The following is an 18,748-nucleotide window of genomic DNA, read 5'->3' as shown; positions in this document are numbered from 1 at the left end:
AATATTTCGTCTGTAAAGAAGGAAGCCTTTTGTCGTTTAGGTAAATGTTAATCGACGGAAATATAGCCGACGGATTTTTTCCGTCGTTTAGGAAACAATAACTTAGTCGACGGAATAGGCGTCGACTAAGATCCGTCGATTAAGATATAACTTAGACGACGGAAATATATGTTTCCGTCGGCTATTGTCTTAGCAGACGACTGTTAGCCAACGGATCTTAGTCGACGACTATTCCGTCGACTAAGTTCTTAGTAGACGGAATATGTTTCTTAACCGACGAAAATATTCCGTAGGCTAAGAATCGTAATCCACTAGTGGTAGTTTCAGAGAAACTTGATATGCGACTTATGGATGTTGTTACTGCATATCTATACGGGGAGTTAGATACTGATATATACATGAAAGTCCCAGAAGGACTTAAGTTGCCTGAAGCAACTACAAAATCACGTAACATGTACTCAATTAAATTAAGACGGTCGTTATATGGATTGAAACAATCCGGACGAATGTGGTACAACCGTCTCAGTGAGTATTTAACTAAGGAGGGATATATTAATGATCCTCTATGTCCTTGCGTGTTCATCAAGAAATCAAATTTTGGTTTTGCAATAGTAGCAGTCTATGTGGATGACATGAATTTAATTGGGAGCCCTGCAGAGCTCACAAAGACTGCTGAATATTTAAAGAAAGAATTTGAAATGAAAGACCTTGGGAAGACAAAATTTTGCCTCGGCCTGCAGATCGAGCATTTTGCTAGTGGGATTCTTGTCCATCAATCAACTTATACTGAAAAAGTTTTGACAAAATTTAGTATGGACAAAGCCTATCCACTAAGCACCCCAATGGTCGTTCGGTCTCTGGACGTTGAGAAAGATCTGTTCCGTCCGAGACAAGAAGGTGAAAATATCCTTGGTCCTCAAGTACCATATATGAGCGCTATAGGTGCCTTGCTTTATTTGGCACAATGCACTAGACCGGATATTGCCTTTGCGGTAAATTTATTGGCAAGATATAGCTCTGCTCCAACATTACGCCATTGGAATGGTGTAAAAAATATTTTGCGCTACCTTCGTGGTACGACAGACATGAGTTTATTTTATACTTACAAATCCAAAAATAGTCCGAGTATTGTTGGATATGCAGATGCTGGTTTTCTCTCTTATCCGCACAAAGGTTACTCACAAACAGATTATGTATTTACTTGTGGAGACACTGCAATTTCATGGCGATCGACAAATCAATCACTGGTAGCTACTTCCTCCAATCACTCAGAAATACTTGCGCTTCACGAGGCTAGCCGAGAATGTGTTTGGTTGAGATCAATGATTCGCCATATTCGGAGAACATGTAACTTGCCATCGGTGACAGACGCTTCTACAATCTTACACGAAGACAATGTAGCGTGTATAGCTCAAATTCAAGAAGGTTACATCAAAGGAGATAAAACAAAGCACATTGCACCGAAGTTCTTCTTCACACATGAGCTTCAAAAGCATGAAGAAGTTGAAGTTAGAAAAATCCGATCAGTTGACAACTTGGCAGATCTCTTCACCAAATCTCTACCAAAATGCATATTCAAGAAGTTAGTGCAAGGCATTGGAATGCATCAACCCTCCAAGCTACGAGAAGAAGTGTGCAGAGATCAGGGAGAGCTTCCAATCAGGGGGAGCACCTAAAGCCATTCTCAAAAGGACATATGCGCGTTGTGCTCTTTTTCTTCTTCGACCAGGGTTATTTTTTCCCACTGGGTTTTTGTTACCTGGAAAGGTTTTTAACGAGGCAACATTAAACGCGTCTAACACCAAACTAATTGGTGGACATCCAAGGGGGAGTGTTGTAAATATGTATGGTTGTCCAAATTACTTTGTGTTGTAATCTTGTGTAGAAAGCTTGTACTAAACAAGTTACCATAACTTGTGAGTGTCTAGCAAGTTAACTTGTGTGTGTTCACCAAGTTACCAAACTTCTCCATCAAGCTTTATATGTGTAATCACCAAGTATCTCAACCCTATATAAAGGGGTGAGTGATTGATGAATGAAACAACACCAACAACACCATTCCCCCATCTATTCTCTCTTATTCTTCTACTCTCTCACTAGTTCTACTCTTCCATTAACTAGCTAGTAAGTCTCTTTCCCCCTTTATTTATAACAGTTTGCGATTTGAATTCAGTTACATTTGATATATGCATCCGGCAGCATCCCCACATATTCACCATAACTTAAAACACTATTGCAGCATGTATGAAACAGATTGAAGGAACACAACCAAGCTCTATAATGGTGGTAATTCACTACCACCAAAATCCCTATTATGGTGCTCATGGATACAACAGTATTTTGTAAGTTCATGAAACCACTTCACATTACACTATCAGACAATTATTACGAGAGCACATGCAATCACCCACATGACTCTGCCGTCACCGCACATAAACTAGAAACTAAGAAGGATTTGTTCCTTCAACGTGCACCATGAAAATGTACGTAACATGTCCATTAGTGCTGCCATCCGAGCAGGCAACTTTCACCACTTGACCCCTTTCAAGTCCATAATACTTCGCAATTGCATCCTTTTGTGACATTCGAGGAAACTGCATTAGATCATTTCTTAAACTTAAAATTGGCCAATATATATTGCACAGTACCTGATAGACCAAATATATATATATATATACGAAAACGATAGAGAGCGCACGTGCGCACTCTATTTAAAGTGCGCACGTCCCTCCGTTTGCCACCGTCCGGTGCCGATGACGGTGCGCCTCCACCCTAGAAGACTCCAGCAGCGTCCCCGACCACTTTCCCTCCCCAGCGAGTCCCTTTTTTTCCGGCACACAAAAGAAGAGGATGATTATGTTACTAGAGATACTAGTAATTTCCTTATTTCTAGAACCAGCAGCATGTTAGTATGTCTTGGATGGGATAACGAAGATTGTGGTAGACGACTACTATAAGGTGTGCCTCTAATAAAGGGCCACATGCACAACAGATAGAACAATTCTATACTTGACAACAATTCAATTCGCACGCGCGAGCTGCAGTGCAGCCCTAAGCCAAGTAAATAGGCCACATAAACATGTTTACTCTTTGTCAACCCCAATCACAATTTACTTCAACAACAAAGGACATACCACTGGCCACAAGTTTACTTTTTTCTTTGGTCTAGACCAAGTCAGCCAAGCAACAAAATATTACTCGCCCCTCTGAAATTGATCCTTCTAGGCTTTTTATTAGACATCACTGATTAAGATGATAGCAACGCCCACGACCAAATAATGTCAAAAAAAAAAAAAAACTTGTTGGTACATAACATGCACAAGTTCTCTATCTTTGTTGATCATATCCAAGGCATGGATAATTATGAAGCAGTTCATAAACTAACTGGATGAAGAAATTGAAATTACAATAGTAGATGCAATGACGAGTAAAATGATATTGTCATATTGAAGATTTTTATTTCATTCCCAGAATATGAATGATCTCTGCAGAAAGCAAATCAGAGGCTGAACTTTCCTTACATGAGTTAGTAAACTAACCTGCTTACTTCAATGCCATACTCCCTCAGGAGATCTTATTTTGGTTGTTCAGTCAAGACCTGATGCTTTGTTATATTAACAAGCAAGTCAGTAATCTGAATACAATGCTAGATATAGAACATGAGAGGCATGTATGAGAATGACTAACAAGGCAACAACCATAAAACATAAGCATGTTAACTTCATATGTCGTGAGCACAAAGAAACCTTTCCCAAGCTCTAAAAGATGAATACTGTAGGTTCATAATTCAATGTCACATGTTGTACAAACGTAACAACAACAAATAATTTAAAAGGTTATGTAATCGCAAGCTCAACAATCCTATATTAAGGCTCAACTTGAGAATTACAGTAGAGCTAGAGCCTAGAGATAAAAGAAACAGCTACAGAATCACTTTCGATAAGTGTAACTCTCAAAGGGGAAGAAAAAAGAAGAGAGCAAGTGTGTCGGGTAATATACATAAAAACTAAGGAGCTCTTAATCTTGACTTTCCTTAAACATTGTACTGCACTCCTTGTTATTTCAAATTAATCGATTACCTAATTTGTCCTTTTGCTTTTTAGCAGTAAAAACTGTCAAAATAGGATAAGCCATAATCCTCGATTCAAAAGACGAAAAATAATAGCATTAATGGAGAAAGAGCGCAGAAACATCAACCATCACAGCTTTTCTTAAGGAAATTCCAAAGCAGCCCAATATGTTCTTGCTTTTTTTCATATAAATAATTTATTCAGTGAAAAGAAAACTGGGAAAATTTTGATATTAGTTGCAGATATAAGATGAAAACCAACTCTTGAAACACAAAACATAAAACAAACTTTAGTATGTTTGGTGGAGGAAACATATTTGGTAACAGTGAAATAATTGAGGGTTATCATTTGGGAAAGTAAATATTCGTAGGGTTTCAAAAAGTACCTTTCGTAATAGTTCAGGTACCATTTGAGGTTTTTTCTCTGGAAAAGAAACACTTGTACAGTATGCCCCTTCAAAGATAAAGGAGATAGATGCATCAATGCATCAATGGATATTGATGCCTAGAAAGCACTAGTCCAACAACTGTATCTTCTAGGAAAATAATATCGCTCTCCAATATAGTGTATGTATCAATGGCAACCTAGAAACTTAAAAGCCTAATTCAATATAAATACAGGGTGTGTAACAGCTAACGGCAAACAAAAGTAAAGCAGAAAAAGGAAACATACTAACATATTTGATATCAGGAAACAAACCTGGAACATTTCCTCTTTATATGGATAAAGATCAAGACTTTTCATAGCTTGGCTTGTTATCTGGCTTTGAAGAATTCATATGAGCCTGGTCAAACCTTCAAAGTTTCTTTGGTAGTAATCTGACTGTGCATCCCACGGATGACATTGACCTTCACAATACCAGGCCCACAGTAGATAACCAGAATCTGCAATTGAAAACGTATCAATAAGTAAAGGAAAATACATCAACGCCACTCTCTTTCTGCCCTTTTGTCTTCTTACATATCCATATCACTTTTAGGTTCAACCAAAAGAAATAAGTGCATCAAACTGAGATTGATTGTCTGTGTCAAACAACACTTTATATGTTGTAAACTAAACCAGTTCCTAGCATATATTATGTCATGTTTTCCATAAGAACTCATGATATTCAACAAATTGCTGGCACTTACGTATTTACCTTCAACAATTTCATGATATTCAAAAGTATTCTGTCGGTTGGTTTACTTTGGACCAGCTGCTTGTAGCCAATGAAAGACTGGCAAGGAGGCTGCAAATAATGTTGAAGAGCATCGATGGATGCAAAAATTTGAAGTGTAAACTCAATCATGGAATGGATCAAAAGAGCAAAATAAGTTACTTGAGAAACATGATGGCCATCCATAAACAAATTATACTCATTTCAGCAAAAGATTACACAAATTTTACAGAGGTTACAAACTATGATTATATCCACTATCCTCCCATACTGTTACTATTACTCAACTAATAGAATGCTCAACAATCTGAGGAACAAAAGTCATGGTGATGAAAATTTACACAAACCCCCTAATCGAATAAGCCCAACGGGCGAAATTAACGAAACTGACAGCAACATTTACATAAAAAAGGTACCTTTTACCTTTGAAAGTTTGAAGATGAAACGGAAATTCCCAAACCAGGAACAGACTGGAATCGAGGGAGGGAATAAGCTCAATCAGGAGAGAGAACGAAGCGGTGGTAAGCGAGAGAGAGGGAGAACAAAAGGAGCGTGACAGAGGATTTGAACAGTGAATCCTCTTCACCTTCGCCCAATCGTATGAAAGAATGGAAAATTGTATAGCATTTACAGAATGCATTAAGCTTGACAAACTGAATGATTAAAAGAGAAGATAACAGAACCACCCTATTAGTGGCTAAAAGTTGAATAACAAATCTACATTGTTGAAAACATCCGTAATAGCAAGCTATGAGAAAGATAATATGCCTAACGCCTATATACCAGAACTATCCACTCACTAATTACATTACAAAAGTACCTCCTTTTTCCAAGCATGAAAAGATCATAAGGGCATATAAAGTGAAACACAGGAAAAAGCAAATGATAAAGCAAGGCCACCAGCTCTAATGCACAAACTCTAAAATGCTACCAGTATAGCTTCCCATAGAGCTAACCAAGTAAGTGCAATAATTCACACTGGCAGGAAATGTCCTGATTACAAATGACCATTTAAAGCAATATCATGAGTATGCAACAGCCACCCATAACACAACTGACATGATTTCAAAGCATTTTGCAGAGGTCACAAAAAGAAAGCACGTAATCTGCCATTCAAGAAAGAAGCTGTGAATTCTACCATTTTAAGAAATTCGTAGAAAGAATCTGTCTCATCCTTACATCCATTTCCACTTCAAAAGTCACTAACATAAACCCATCAAACCAAAGGTCCAGCATTTTCTCTAACATTTATACAAAGTTGTGATCTTTCATATGGAGAAAGAGTCAGAGTGAGCCATACATGCAAAAGTGCAAAGAATGGTAGCATAGAATTTAAACGCAAGCCAGCAACAGCATTCCATTCCATTCAAAATACATGATAGAAAAAATAGAATAGTACAGTAGTTGTGATTATTGAAAGATAGAGAGCAGAGCTCAACCCTCCTAAATACAAGTACTAACCTTTCTACTACTGAAATATAAGGATCACTTGTAATCAAAATTGGGCACCGGAGGAGCATCGAAGCTCTCTAGAACCTTGGTCTCGCTTCCGCTGGTGGCCGGCTCAGGCTCTTTCCCTTTCCCAAACAACCCTCCCAGCCAGGAACCGGGTCCTTCTGACCCGACGGGCTCCTCCGGGCCGCCCATCATCCCAGGCAGACCAGGTTCCTCCATCGGAATCTGCTGCTGCTTCTCCATCATCTTGTTGAGCATGATCCCGGCGCCTTCGATCAGGGCCAGCAGCACCCCTCCCATGGCGGCGGACCTCGCCGTGGCGCCCATCCCCTGCCGCATGGAGAGGAAGCCTCCGGTGGCGGCGCCGGCGATGATCGAGTTCCAGGGGTCCTCCTTCTGGCGCAGGTAGACCATGGTGCAGTCGAAGGTGGAGAAGAGGCCGCCCCAGACGGCGAAGCTGCCACCGACGCGGGGAGAGTTCATGCGGACGGCTTGGGCGGCGCCGACGAGACGCGCGCCCTTGGGGGAGTTGTAGATCCCCTTGATGAAATGGAAGGCGCCTCCTCCGACGGCGCCCATCCCGAAGGCCCCGCCGACGTCGTCGAGGATTCGGTCCGGGCACGGCTCCCGTGACGTTTCTGGAGTTCCCATGGCCGCAGTTTCAGTTTGCTTAGGGTTTACTTGATGAGCCCAAATGTAAATAGAGCAAGACAAGAGCTGTTTTGACGGAAATACCCTTCCTTTCCTTGTACGAAAAGGGGTGTTTCGGTCACTCGATAAACTATTACCAAAAGAGCATCACTGAATGAAATAAATCGAAACCTTACAAATCTGTAAGGTTAGAACTTATTCCATCTACCTAAGGTTGGCATATAAGAAATTAAACAGTTTCAGTACCGATATACCGGTTAAGCACATCAACATATTCTCACCGCAAAACGCTGCTCCATACACCCAATTTTTCTTGGGAACACAACCACGAATGGCACATCTGGAAAACCAAGGGTGAAGCAACTTCAACTTAATTGGTATGTCCAAAATTCCTTTTTTTTGTTACCAAAAAAAATGCTCATATAGAATACAGATGGGATCCCAGAATTTCCCTTTCAAAGTTTGAAAGCACCAAGGGTGGTAGATATTAGCTTCACAAGAATTTCTTCACTGCCCAGGTCATTCAGTATCCGAACCGATGTTGGTCCTATTGAGTTGATTGGCTTGAGCTTGACACATTTAACGTAGTGAAGCTTCACATATCTGATGCAGAAAGCTTGCCTAAAAATGTTGTATGCGATTGGAATTGGGTTACCTTTCCTAGAGAATCAAAATCTAGAGACTACTCTTCGAAACCACTTTTTTCACATGATCATTCAAGGACCCTGACTCTTAACCCAACAAGGCAACAATTGACAGCTTACCAGATCAGTTTATCGACACAGTGACAGAGAAGGCAGAGAAACTACAGTACCTAAAGTGCAGGGGATTTAAGAACCTTCTTGTGGAATGTAGCAGAGGCAGATTACATGGACTGACGAATCTTGCTGTGATTAGTCCACACGAGAACTTGCAAGAGATGCGTCCGCACGTGTGTCACAGTCATTAAGAACACTATTGGGCAGGATGTCCTACAGCCTGTATGAAACAGATTGAAGAAACACAACCAAGTCCCTATTATGGCGCTCATGGATACGAGCATTTCACAATACAACACCACAACAGTATTAGTTCATAAAACCACTTAACATTACACTACAGATAATTACTACGATAGAACTTACTATCACCCACATGACAGAAAATGATCAACATAATTTGTCTACTATCACCACACACAAACTAGAGAGGATTTGTTCCATCAAGGTGCACCAAAGAAAATGCATCACCAAACACAACGGTATGTAACATGTCCTTTAGTGATATCACCGGAGTAGGTAACTTTCACCACTTGACCTCTTTCAAGTCCATAGTACTTTGCAATTGCATCCTTTTGTGAAATTCGAGGAAGCTGCATTAGATCACTTCTTAAAATTAAAATTGGCCAATATATATTGCATAGTAGCTGATAAACCAAATATATATGAGATATGTAATTGTAAGATAGTAATATAAACATGAGTGACATAACTGCAATAATTGAGAATCTACTACCAAAACTTTTCCAGCAGTACTATTGTAATGTTAGTAACTTCCTTATTTCAAGGACTCAGCAGCATGTTATTGAAATCTTGGATGGGATAAAAAAGATTGCGTTAGATGACTACTATAAGGCATGCCTCTAATATAGGGCCACATGCACAACGGATAGAACAATGGGGCGGACAAATTTACTCTTTGTCAAGCCCAATCAGATTTCATTTCAACAACAAAGGGCATACCACTGGCCAAGTCTAATTTTTTCTTTTTTGGTCTAGACCAAGTCAGCCAAGCAACAAAATATTGCTTGCCCCCTCTGTTGCCCATGAGTATTACTAGATGATAGTAAGATGAGAGTACTAATGAATATATTTATTTAATTTTTATTAGACATCACTGGTTAAGATGAAAGTAACAACCATGACCAGAAAAACAACTAACATGCCAACACATTCAAAAAATGCACAACTTCTCTAGCTTTGTTGATGGTATCCAAGGCATGAACAATTTTAAAGCATTCTAAACAAACTGCATGAAGCCATTGAGATTGCCAAAGTAGATGCGCTGACAAGTAAAATGATAATGATACTGAACGAGTAAAATGATATTGATATGAATTAACTCTGCAGAAAGCAAATCAGATACTGACATTTCCTTGCTTGTGTTAGTAAACTAACCTGCTTTTCTTCAATGTTAAACTTCTTCAGGAGAGCTTGTTTTGCTTGTTCAGTCAAGACCTGATGCTGTGGCTTCAAGACATGCTTCGTTATATTAACAAGCAAGTCAGTAATCTGAAATACAAAGCAAGATATAGAACATGAGAAGCATGAGACAGAATATTTCTACCAGAATGACCAACAAGACAACAGCCATTAAACATAAGCATGTTAACTTCACATGTCATGAGCACAAAAGAACCTTTCCCAAACTTTAAAAGATGAATGCTGTAGGTTCATAATTAAATATCACATGTTGTAAAAACATAACAACAATCCTTTCAAAAAAAAAAAAAAAAACGTAACAACAACAAAAGAGTTAGAGGGTTCTACAAACGCATGCTCTAACAATCCTATATTAAGGCTCAATTTCAGAATTATAGTTAAAGAGCTAGAGATAAATGAATCCGCTAACGAATCACTTTCAAATAAGTGCACTGATAAGCATGAAGAAAAATGAAGAGAGCAAGATTTGGGATAATATATATAAAAACTACGGAGCTCTTAATCTTGACTTTCCTGAAAAGTTGCACAGCTCTCCTCTTTAATGATATTTATTTAAACGTCATCCGATCAAATCTATTACCCAATTTGTCCTTTTGTTAGCAGTAGAAACTGTCAAAATAGGATGAGTCATAATCCTTGATTTAAAAGACAAAAATTTATAGCATTAATGGAGAAAGAGCGCAGAAACATCAACCATCACATCTTTTCTTAAAGAATTTCCAAAGCAGCCCAATTTTTTTTTTTTAGTTAAACAACTTATTAAGTGAAAAGAAAAAGAAGATACAAAAAAGAAAGTGCACAAAAGGGTCCAAAAAGGATAAGAGCAAAAAAAAATAAAGCCCATGAAACAAGAGCAGCATCAAGCAAGAAGACTAGAAAACACCAATCGTCCTAAGAGACTCTAACAGATGCAAGAAAGAGAAGCCTAAAGAGCTGACCACTGTCTTACTCTCTTCTAAAGCTCCTCTACCCATATACCTATGTAATTATTAAAAGTTCTCTTAAGAAGCACAATTGAACCTCAGGGAATCTCACCAATTATATGTATTTTAAGTTTCTACCTTCAATATGACCCATTAGCTTGGAGGCTGTTCACATTCACATTGTTTCTGACTTCAAAGAAAGTTCAGCCTTCAGCGCACTCAGGAAGCCTGAGAGTTATAATTGAATGGAAATATTTTGTTTCGCTGAACAAGAAGAGCCACTGCTATAGATAGCAGACCTTGACGAATCAATAGCTACCAAAATGAGAATACTAACCATTTTCTTTCCCTATCATGTGATAAAGACTTTCTAACATGTTAGCTATTCAATTTTCACTCTCCAGATGGTTAAGCTATATTAAGTTTTTGTTCCTATACAGATCTGGGGCTTTTGAGTTATGAGCTGATTAAATTTCACCATATATTTCAGTGAACAAGTGGCTGAGATTAACAGCTGAAAGTATGCTCACAAGAGAGAATGTTGGCTAACTTAACCGCAAATTGGTAACTGAATCAATAGAAACATGAGTGTCAATAAGAACTGTACACAAAATTACTGCAAATTGGCAAAGAAACACTTGTACAGTATGCTCCTTCAAAGATAAAGGAGATAGATGCGTCAATGCAAACTGATGCTTAAAAAACCAAAAAAAAATAATATATATATATATATATATATATCTTCCAGGAACATGTTGAATATGGCTGTCCAGTATAGACCATGTATCAATACTAACCTAGATACTTAGGAGCTCAATTTAATATAGATACAGAGGGTGTAACAGCTAAGGGAAAACAAAAGTAAAACAGAAAGGAAACCTAATAACAAAATTGATATCAGGAAACAAACCTGGAATATTTCCACTTTAAATGGATAAAGATCCAGAGTTTTTAGAGCTTGACTTGTTATTTGGCCTTGAAGAATTAATATGAGCCCGGACAAAGTATCTTTATTAGCAATCTGACTATGCAGCCCGCGGATGACATTGACCTTCACAATACCAGGCCCACAGTAGATGACCAGCATCTGCAATTGAATATCAATAAGTAATGGAAATAAGTGTGTCAAACTGATCGTCGATACAGGTGCTTTCTTAAAAAATTAAGGTTCCTTATGGTGTCTTATGACATGGATATAAGCTTTATATAATGGATCTGAGAACAGTCAGGTCATGCTTGTCAAATTGTAGAATGGGCATGTTGATACCAATGGCATATTACTGATAACATGTTTGAAGCACAGAAGTAAAACAAGAATGGAGAAAATGGGAAAATAGCAGTTGAGACAGTAAGGAGGAGATTTACAAAACAGGAATGGAACCTAAGCGAGGTCTGGATTTTTATGCTGGAGAATAGTAGGGGATACCACCGACAGAACACTGTATTCCCCCAGCAACCTTTTGGATACTGTTCCCAAATTGCTTATTGTTTATTTGATTTATAGTTACATTCATTCTACCAAAGAAACAAATCCCACTAAAGTGCACCGAACCCCACGGCACAGGTTAGAAAAAGAAACGTGTTAGACCCCTATAATGGCTCACATTCGAAATTGTAAGTCTCAACATGCAACTGGACCACGTAGTGATTTGCCACAGTAAATACCTTGGTCAATCTTGCTAACTCACTAGACCACATATTTTTGTGGGTACTAGCAACTAGCAAGAGTGCATGAGCCGAATGGAGATAGTTGCATTTATTCAAGGGGAAGTGGAGAGTATGAAAGTAAGTGGGAGTTAAGAAGTCATGATGTTAAGCTTTCATCAAATCGCTATGCACGTCATCAGGGATGTGGAGAAGCATTCATCAGTTACAAAGCATTTATAGTATGTGACACTAAACACTAACAGCAAAGGAAGATTGGTTACTAATACATCAAATTGAAGTAAGTGTACCAGACGCTAAAGTGTTAAGCAGACATTATTTTTTCCGATACTAGAGGATAAACTATAATAGATGTTTGAAATAAACAAACATATAGCGTTCAAACAAGCCCAGAATTAACTAGCAGTTTGGGAGATGGTTACGCAACCCCTGTACAATGGAACTGCTTCCCCAACAGTAAACAGACCCAATAACAAAAATGCTGATAGAAACCCAAGCATGCATTGTATAAAGTTGGCACGATCCTGCCTCAATGGAAAGCATAGTGAATAATTGTGAAGATAAAGAGGAAACCCACCCGTTCAGAAGGGTCAGAGGAATGAACGGTGGAGAAGCAGAGGCGATCGGCGTCGGGGTTTTGGCCGTGAAGGGATCGGAAGTCTTGAAGAGAGAGGTCGATTTCGGAGGAGGGAACGGAATAGCCTCTGTCCCTTAGCATCTCCAGAACGGTTCTGCGTGACAGGAAGTATCGGTGACTCTCTGTGCTACCATCGTCCACGAACCCACTCAAGCAAGGCCCTGCTACCACCTCATCTCCATTCCCATTTTCTCCCTCCATCTCTCTCTTTCTCTCTGAATTCTTCTCACCTTTTCTGCTCACTCATCCCTGACAACTAGCGTTTAAACCCAACTCAAACTAGTTTTCGTCTTTTACCTTGGACTTCACATTTTGTTCTTTTCAACCATTATCCCCCTTTTTTTTAGTTTGTTTAATCTACTTTCTCACTTAAAATAATGAAATAAATTTCTATAAAGCAACTAACGTTTATCATGTTAAATAATTAGGTTCTCGAAACCTCACGAGAAACCCTACTAATCCAATACAGAGACGAATTATAAGAATGCCCAAAATTAGCCATGGCATCGGCAACAAAATTGTCTCACTAAAAACATGTTTTTTTTTTTGACAAGCTTCACTAAAAACATGTTTAAAAGTAATAGAATCAAAACTAGTAGTTAATGTTCTAATATCTTGCACTAGTTTGATTAATCTCCAAGGCTATTCAAGATCTATCACCAACTTTGAATATACTTCAACTTCAATATTGGTGAAGCCTTTCTCCTTTGCTTTGATGATGGTATTACCCTCCTCATACCCATCCCTAACAAATATTTTTCTTTTAACAAGATTACGTATATGTTTATTTATGTGATTTTCAAAACCAAAACTATGTATTTAAAGCATGTAACCCATCTTTAAAATAAACTTTCGATCATAAACTTTTGGTGGAGTTGAGTACGTTGGAAAAATATGAAGCCAAAACATTGATTGTTTTAAACAAAGTTGAGTAGTAGGAATTGTTTTAGATCAATCTTTTAGTACCACCACATTGTGCGTAGTCCAATAGCTTTTCTTAAACGCATCTAAATTGTAACTATATCCCATGTATACATTTTGGTGTGGTTTAATTTTACGAAGGTAAAAGATATTATGTACATTTAATACTTTGTAATTTAGTTTAAGTTCAGTGGCTTGTTACTATTTCTAGTTTTCATTTTTGTTTTATATGCCTTATCTTTTGGGTTTAGAAAGCAAATAAACCTCTACTCCTATACGGCCACTAGAGCAAAGCAATTTATCTTGACAAATATAATGCTTAGAGACCCAACAATTTATATTTCCATTCACCAGATCAGTGTACAACTTCGATCTAGTAACTGTATAGGTTAGAGGTGTCACTCCCACGAAAAACACATCACAAACAAGCCCAGCTTAGATACTCATTGGACCTTTTTGTTTGATCTTTTAAACTCGCTGTAATAGGGGATTTTGTTTTTAAATTTCCTTATCTGTTGATCGGAAAACAGCGGCCCTAGATGGGAAAACGAGTTTGATAAAAAAAAAAGAAAAGGAAAACGAAGGCGGGTCCAAGTAAACAGACAGAATACCCTAGATCCGAAAACAGTATTCCCGCTCGTTCCAAAAATTTCAATTCCATTTGAAACCGTCGGGTGAAGAGAGAGAGAGAGAGAGAGAAGCTGGATCCGACTGGGAGTGTGGATGGCTCCGTCGTTTGAGTTCCCCGAAACCCTGAGAGGCTTGGAAGACGACACCCAAGACAACCGCCTCTTCGCTCGGAACCCAATCGACATCGCTTCTCTTCCCCCCTCCCAACTCGATGACTTGGTCAAAGGTATTGGTTTTCATTTCTGACCTCAATTGTTGATACAGATTGATTTGATTGTTGCTCAAACCCTAGAAAAACCTAGGCCGAGAAATTCGCTTGCAAAGATTAACTGTCATTTATTTAAAACAATTTCTGATGTTCCTGAATATTTTTGGGTTGAATCAGGCGTATCCTTTGACCTCTCCGATAAAGAGCTGTTTTGTATAGAAGAGCAAGATGTGTTTGATCGTGTGTACTCACTGGTTCGGGGTTACAGTCGTCTACCTGCAACTTGTAAACTTAATCTTGTAGAGAGTCTTCGCTCCAATTTGAGTGTTCTCCTCCCAAATGTTGATTCACTCTCACGGGCTTCTTCTCAAAGTCAGGAGGATGCCACTCCGGTGCTGGATCGGGTTGCATCACATCGTAATGCTTTCAAAATCTACACCTTCTTCCTCCTTACTGTTGTCCTCAATGAGGAGGTTACTATCAGTTCCAGCAACTATATGAAGGTGTTTTTCTTTCTCCCACCATCTCTCTTTGTCTTCCTTTATATGTCTTTAACTTTCTAATATTATATATTTTCTCTTCATGTATGCTTGCCACTGCTTTTTTATTATCTATTTTTAGTCCTCGCAGTTTATATGCATTTATATATATATATATATATATATATATGTAACAGCATTGAGTATCTTCGGCTGCTAGTGCCCTGAAGCCTTTTGTTTGAATCAGGTGACAGCTAGTACCAGGAAGAAGCAACCTAAGAATTCATGGAACTGGGAGCCACAAAGGGGTCGTATACTTAATCTGATTGCTAATTCACTGGAGATAAAACTTGCATTGCTCTTTAGTCCAACAGGCCTAGAAGAAAATTATATTTCTTTTATTGCCAAGTAAGTTAGATAACAAATGCAATTTTCTCAGGTTTATATATAGTTCTCATTTCATTTTTGTAAATCATTAACTATATCTTTTGGGGTTCTGCAGAAATGCATTTTCTTTGTTTGAAAATGCTACAGTACTAAAAGACTCTGATACAAAAGATGCTTTGTGTCGTATAATTGGGGCATGTGCTACAAAATACCAGTATATGGCACAATCATGTGCCTCGATCATGCACCTAGTTCACAAATATGATTTTGTTGTTACCCACATTGCCGATGCGGTTGCTGGCGCTGAGAAGAAGTATGCAGATGGAAGCCTAGCTAATTCTCTTATCAGAGAGATTGGGAGGACAAATCCAAAAGACTACATCAAGGATACAGTTGGGGCTGAAAATGTTGGTCGTCTTTTGGTGGAACTTTCTGATCGGTTACCAAAGTTGATGTCTGTAAATATTGGTCTTCTTGTCCCACATTTTGGTGGGGAATCTTATAAAATAAGGAATGCTCTTGTTGGGGTATTGGGAAAGTTGGTTGCAAAGGCTTTTATAGATGCTGAGGGTGAAGTTAATTCTAAATCTGTTCGTCTTCGAACCAAGCAAGCCATGTTGGAAATTTTGCTTGAGCGATGTCGAGATGTATCAGCTTATACCCGGAGTCGGGTTCTTCAAATTTGGGCTGAACTATGTGAAGAACATTGTGTTTCAATTGGGTTGTGGAATGAGCTGGCTGAAGTTGCTGCTGGGAGGTTAGAGGATAAGAGTGCAATGGTCAGAAAATCAGCACTAAATTTACTTATCATGATGTTGCAGCATAACCCATTTGGCCCACAACTTCGAAAAGCTTCATTTGAAGCAACCCTACAGCAGTACAAGAAGAAGCTGAAAGAGCTTGAACCAGATACTCCCTCTGAAAATGATATGAACAGATTACCATCTTTCAATAATACATCGGGGAATAATGAGGTTGATGACTTAACTGCAGGGTTGAATAAGGTGCAGCTGGATAGCTTACCTGATAGTTGCTTGCCTGAGATGGAAGAAGATCTAATTCAGAAAGACGGGTCTGTCCCAGATGTTGGTAACTTAGAACAGACCAGGGCTTTGGTAGCTTCACTTGAGGCTGGACTGAGATTTTCAAAGTGTATATCTGCTACAATCCCAACACTTGCTCAGTTGATGGCATCATCTTCTGCCACTGACGTTGAGAACACAATTAATTTGTTAATGAGGTGCCGGCAGTTTCATATTGATTCCTCAGAAGCATGTCTCCATAAGATGTTGCCACTGGTACATTCAATTTTTGCTCATGCCCTAGGAAGTGATGGTTTATAATTTCAATTCTGTCAACAGTTTTTCTTCTGTTGATTCTTGAGCAACCATTCTGGACGTGATTTTTCTGGTGGTACATGTGATTTATAATGTCCTAACTGTGCCTTGGCTTTTGTAGGTATTTTCTCAGGACAAATCCATCTATGAAGCTGTGGAAAATGCCTTCATTACAATTTACATAAAGAAAAACCCGGTAGAAGCGGCCAAGAATCTTATAAATCTTGCAATAGAATCAAATATTGGAGATCTAGCTGCCCTTGAGTATATAGTTGGTGCCTTGGTGTCCAAAGGCAACATATCCAGTGGTGCGGTATGTTCCTTTTCATTTCTCGTAGTAATAATTTTTTTTGAGTGATTACTTTTAATCTATTAAATTTGATTGAAGATATTTCCTTTGCATGCCATAAGCCACAAGAATCTCTGTATGGTTTTCAGCTTTCAAAAGTGAGGGTACTGTAGATATAAATAGTCATTTCTGGGAAAGTGAACAAGTGCATATGGAAAAGATAACGAGCAACCATGATATAGATTTTAGAATACCAGCTATGTTTCTTTTTGGTATATTTGGTGATGCTGCGTAGTCAAGTCAGTGCTGACTTCTCTTGTACCAGTGTATAGTAGTTGACAAGTTCTGTCTCCCTTGTCTAAAGAATTAAACTGCTTCTAAGGTCTTTCTTTTTTTCCCCGCAGGTATCAGCGTTATGGGATTTCTTTTGCTTCAACATAAGTGGAACTACTGCTGTTCAAAGTTGTGGGGCATTGTCTATCCTATGCATGGCATCAAAATCATCCTCTACAGTTCTGAGCTCTCATTTACAGGATATTATTGATATTGGGTTTGGCCGTTGGGCAAAAATAGAACCGTTGCTTGCCAGGACAGCTTGCATTGCTCTTCAGAGATTATCTGAAGATGATAGGAAAAAGCTGTTATTGAGTAATGGAAGCAGGGTTTTTGGTATTTTAGAAAGCTTGGTTACTGGTTTTTGGCTTTCAGAAAACATATGGTATGCCGCTGCTGACAAAGCCATAGCTGCTGTATATACAATTCATCCAACACCGGAAACTTTTGCCGCCAATCTAGTAAAGAAGTCCCTAAGATCTGTGTTTGATTGTAGTGGAGGTGAGGAGTTGCAGAATGAAATTGGCAGTGGAAGTGTTGGAATACTTGCTACCATTCAGGTGGAAAGACTTGGTAGATATCTCTTTGTCGTAAGTCATGTTGCCATGAACCAACTACTATATATTGAATCCTGCCTGCGAAAGGTTCAAAAACAAAAAGTTGGCAAAGAGAAGATAAATTATGATTTTCAGCAAGCTAATGGTGCAATGCCGGCTGATAGCTCAAAGGTAAGACTGGGTATTGCATATACAAATTATTATTACACTCGGGTATGGTTATCAGCAATTAATCAGTATCCTTCATCTATTTTTCTTGCAGGAAATTGGTATAAATGCTGAGCTTGGCCTTACCGCCTCTGAAGATGCAATACTTGATACTCTCTCTGACAAAGCAGAAAAAGAAATAATTGGTGGTGGTTCCTTGGAGAGGAATTTGATTGGACACTGTGCACCCTTTTTGTCAAAACTTTGTAGAAATTTTAGTTTGATGCAAAAGGTAACCCTGAATGAAAATTATAAATTTGGTTTATATGTTGAACTGGAATTTCTTTTGCTTTTGTATGAGATTATGATAAACAATGCGTCCTTAATAGTTTATTCATATCATAGCCAGAGATATGAATTCACACTTCTTTTACTCCAAAACCTCAGAAGTGATGCCACGTATGTAGTTACAGTATATATATGCTATTTTCTTTACTTTAATACAGAGTACACCTTTTGTGCATTGTTTGTATGCCGCTTGTTAATATAATAATTATTTTGTTGTATATTACTAATTCATCAATTTTACTGACTGGTTGCTGCACAATTTCAGTATCAGGAACTTCAAGTATCTGCAATGCTTGCTTTGTGTCGGTTCATGATTATTGATGCAAATTTCTGGTAAGACATCTCTCTCTCTCT

General features: G+C 38.5%; 3 protein-coding genes across 4 annotated transcripts in view; 1 reads left to right on the top strand and 2 right to left on the bottom strand.

Annotated features, from left to right (window-relative positions):
• Positions 1-6,476: 6,476 nt before the first annotated feature.
• Positions 6,477-7,332, bottom strand: LOC101294777 (mitochondrial import inner membrane translocase subunit TIM17-2-like). Its single transcript, XM_004303555.1, has one exon. The coding sequence runs from the start codon at positions 7,330-7,332 to the stop codon at positions 6,712-6,714; it is 621 nt and encodes a 206-aa protein (XP_004303603.1). The 3' UTR covers positions 6,477-6,711.
• Positions 7,333-8,179: 847 nt separating this feature from the next.
• On the bottom strand, positions 8,180-13,039 carry LOC101294279 (DNA-directed RNA polymerases I, II, and III subunit RPABC1-like). 2 transcript variants are annotated; one of them, XM_004303554.1, is made up of 4 exons: positions 12,699-13,039; positions 11,367-11,543; positions 9,489-9,572; positions 8,180-8,683 (listed from the first exon to the last, which is right to left on the bottom strand). In XM_004303554.1, the coding sequence occupies exons 1-4, from the start codon at positions 12,957-12,959 to the stop codon at positions 8,558-8,560; spliced, it is 648 nt and encodes a 215-aa protein (XP_004303602.1). In that variant the 5' UTR covers positions 12,960-13,039; the 3' UTR covers positions 8,180-8,557. The 2 variants fall into 2 exon arrangements, with proteins under 2 accessions (XP_004303602.1, XP_004303601.1); XM_004303553.1 differs by having other exon boundaries at positions 8,408-8,683; positions 9,489-9,602.
• Positions 13,040-14,363: 1,324 nt separating this feature from the next.
• The window catches only part of LOC101293989 (condensin complex subunit 1-like), an 8,117-nt gene continuing 3,732 nt past the window's right edge, over positions 14,364-18,748 (top strand). Inside the window, exons 1-8 of the mRNA XM_004303552.1 lie at positions 14,364-14,535; positions 14,695-15,020; positions 15,244-15,404; positions 15,499-16,681; positions 16,842-17,033; positions 17,414-18,070; positions 18,162-18,338; positions 18,660-18,727. Of these exons, the coding sequence (XP_004303600.1) occupies positions 14,403-14,535; positions 14,695-15,020; positions 15,244-15,404; positions 15,499-16,681; positions 16,842-17,033; positions 17,414-18,070; positions 18,162-18,338; positions 18,660-18,727 (2,897 nt within the window). The 5' untranslated portion in view covers positions 14,364-14,402. The remainder of the gene's footprint in view (positions 14,536-14,694; positions 15,021-15,243; positions 15,405-15,498; positions 16,682-16,841; positions 17,034-17,413; positions 18,071-18,161; positions 18,339-18,659; positions 18,728-18,748) is intronic.

The sequence above is a fragment of the Fragaria vesca genome, linkage group LG6, assembly GCF_000184155.1.
Source record: "Fragaria vesca subsp. vesca linkage group LG6, FraVesHawaii_1.0, whole genome shotgun sequence".
Taxonomy (NCBI): Eukaryota; Viridiplantae; Streptophyta; class Magnoliopsida; order Rosales; family Rosaceae; genus Fragaria; species Fragaria vesca.
The sequence above is the reverse complement of the archived record's forward strand: the minus strand, read 5'-3'. Positions and strand labels throughout refer to the sequence as shown.

Bases quoted from the DNA above. Each gene is read 5' to 3' on its own strand.
- LOC101294279 (XM_004303553.1), bottom strand. From the start codon at position 12,959: ATGGAGGGAGAAAATGGGAATGGAGATGAGGTGGTAGCAGGGCCTTGC. The intron at 11,544-12,698 runs GTGGGTTTCCTC...ATTCAATTGCAG, and splicing joins CCTCTGACCCTTCTGAACGG to ATGCTGGTCATCTACTGTGG. The intron at 9,603-11,366 runs GTTTGTTTCCTG...TTTGTATTTCAG, and splicing joins TTAAAGTGGAAATATTCCAG to ATTACTGACTTGCTTGTTAA.
- LOC101294777 (XM_004303555.1), bottom strand. From the start codon at position 7,332: ATGGGAACTCCAGAAACGTCACGGGAGCCGTGCCCGGACCGAATCCTC.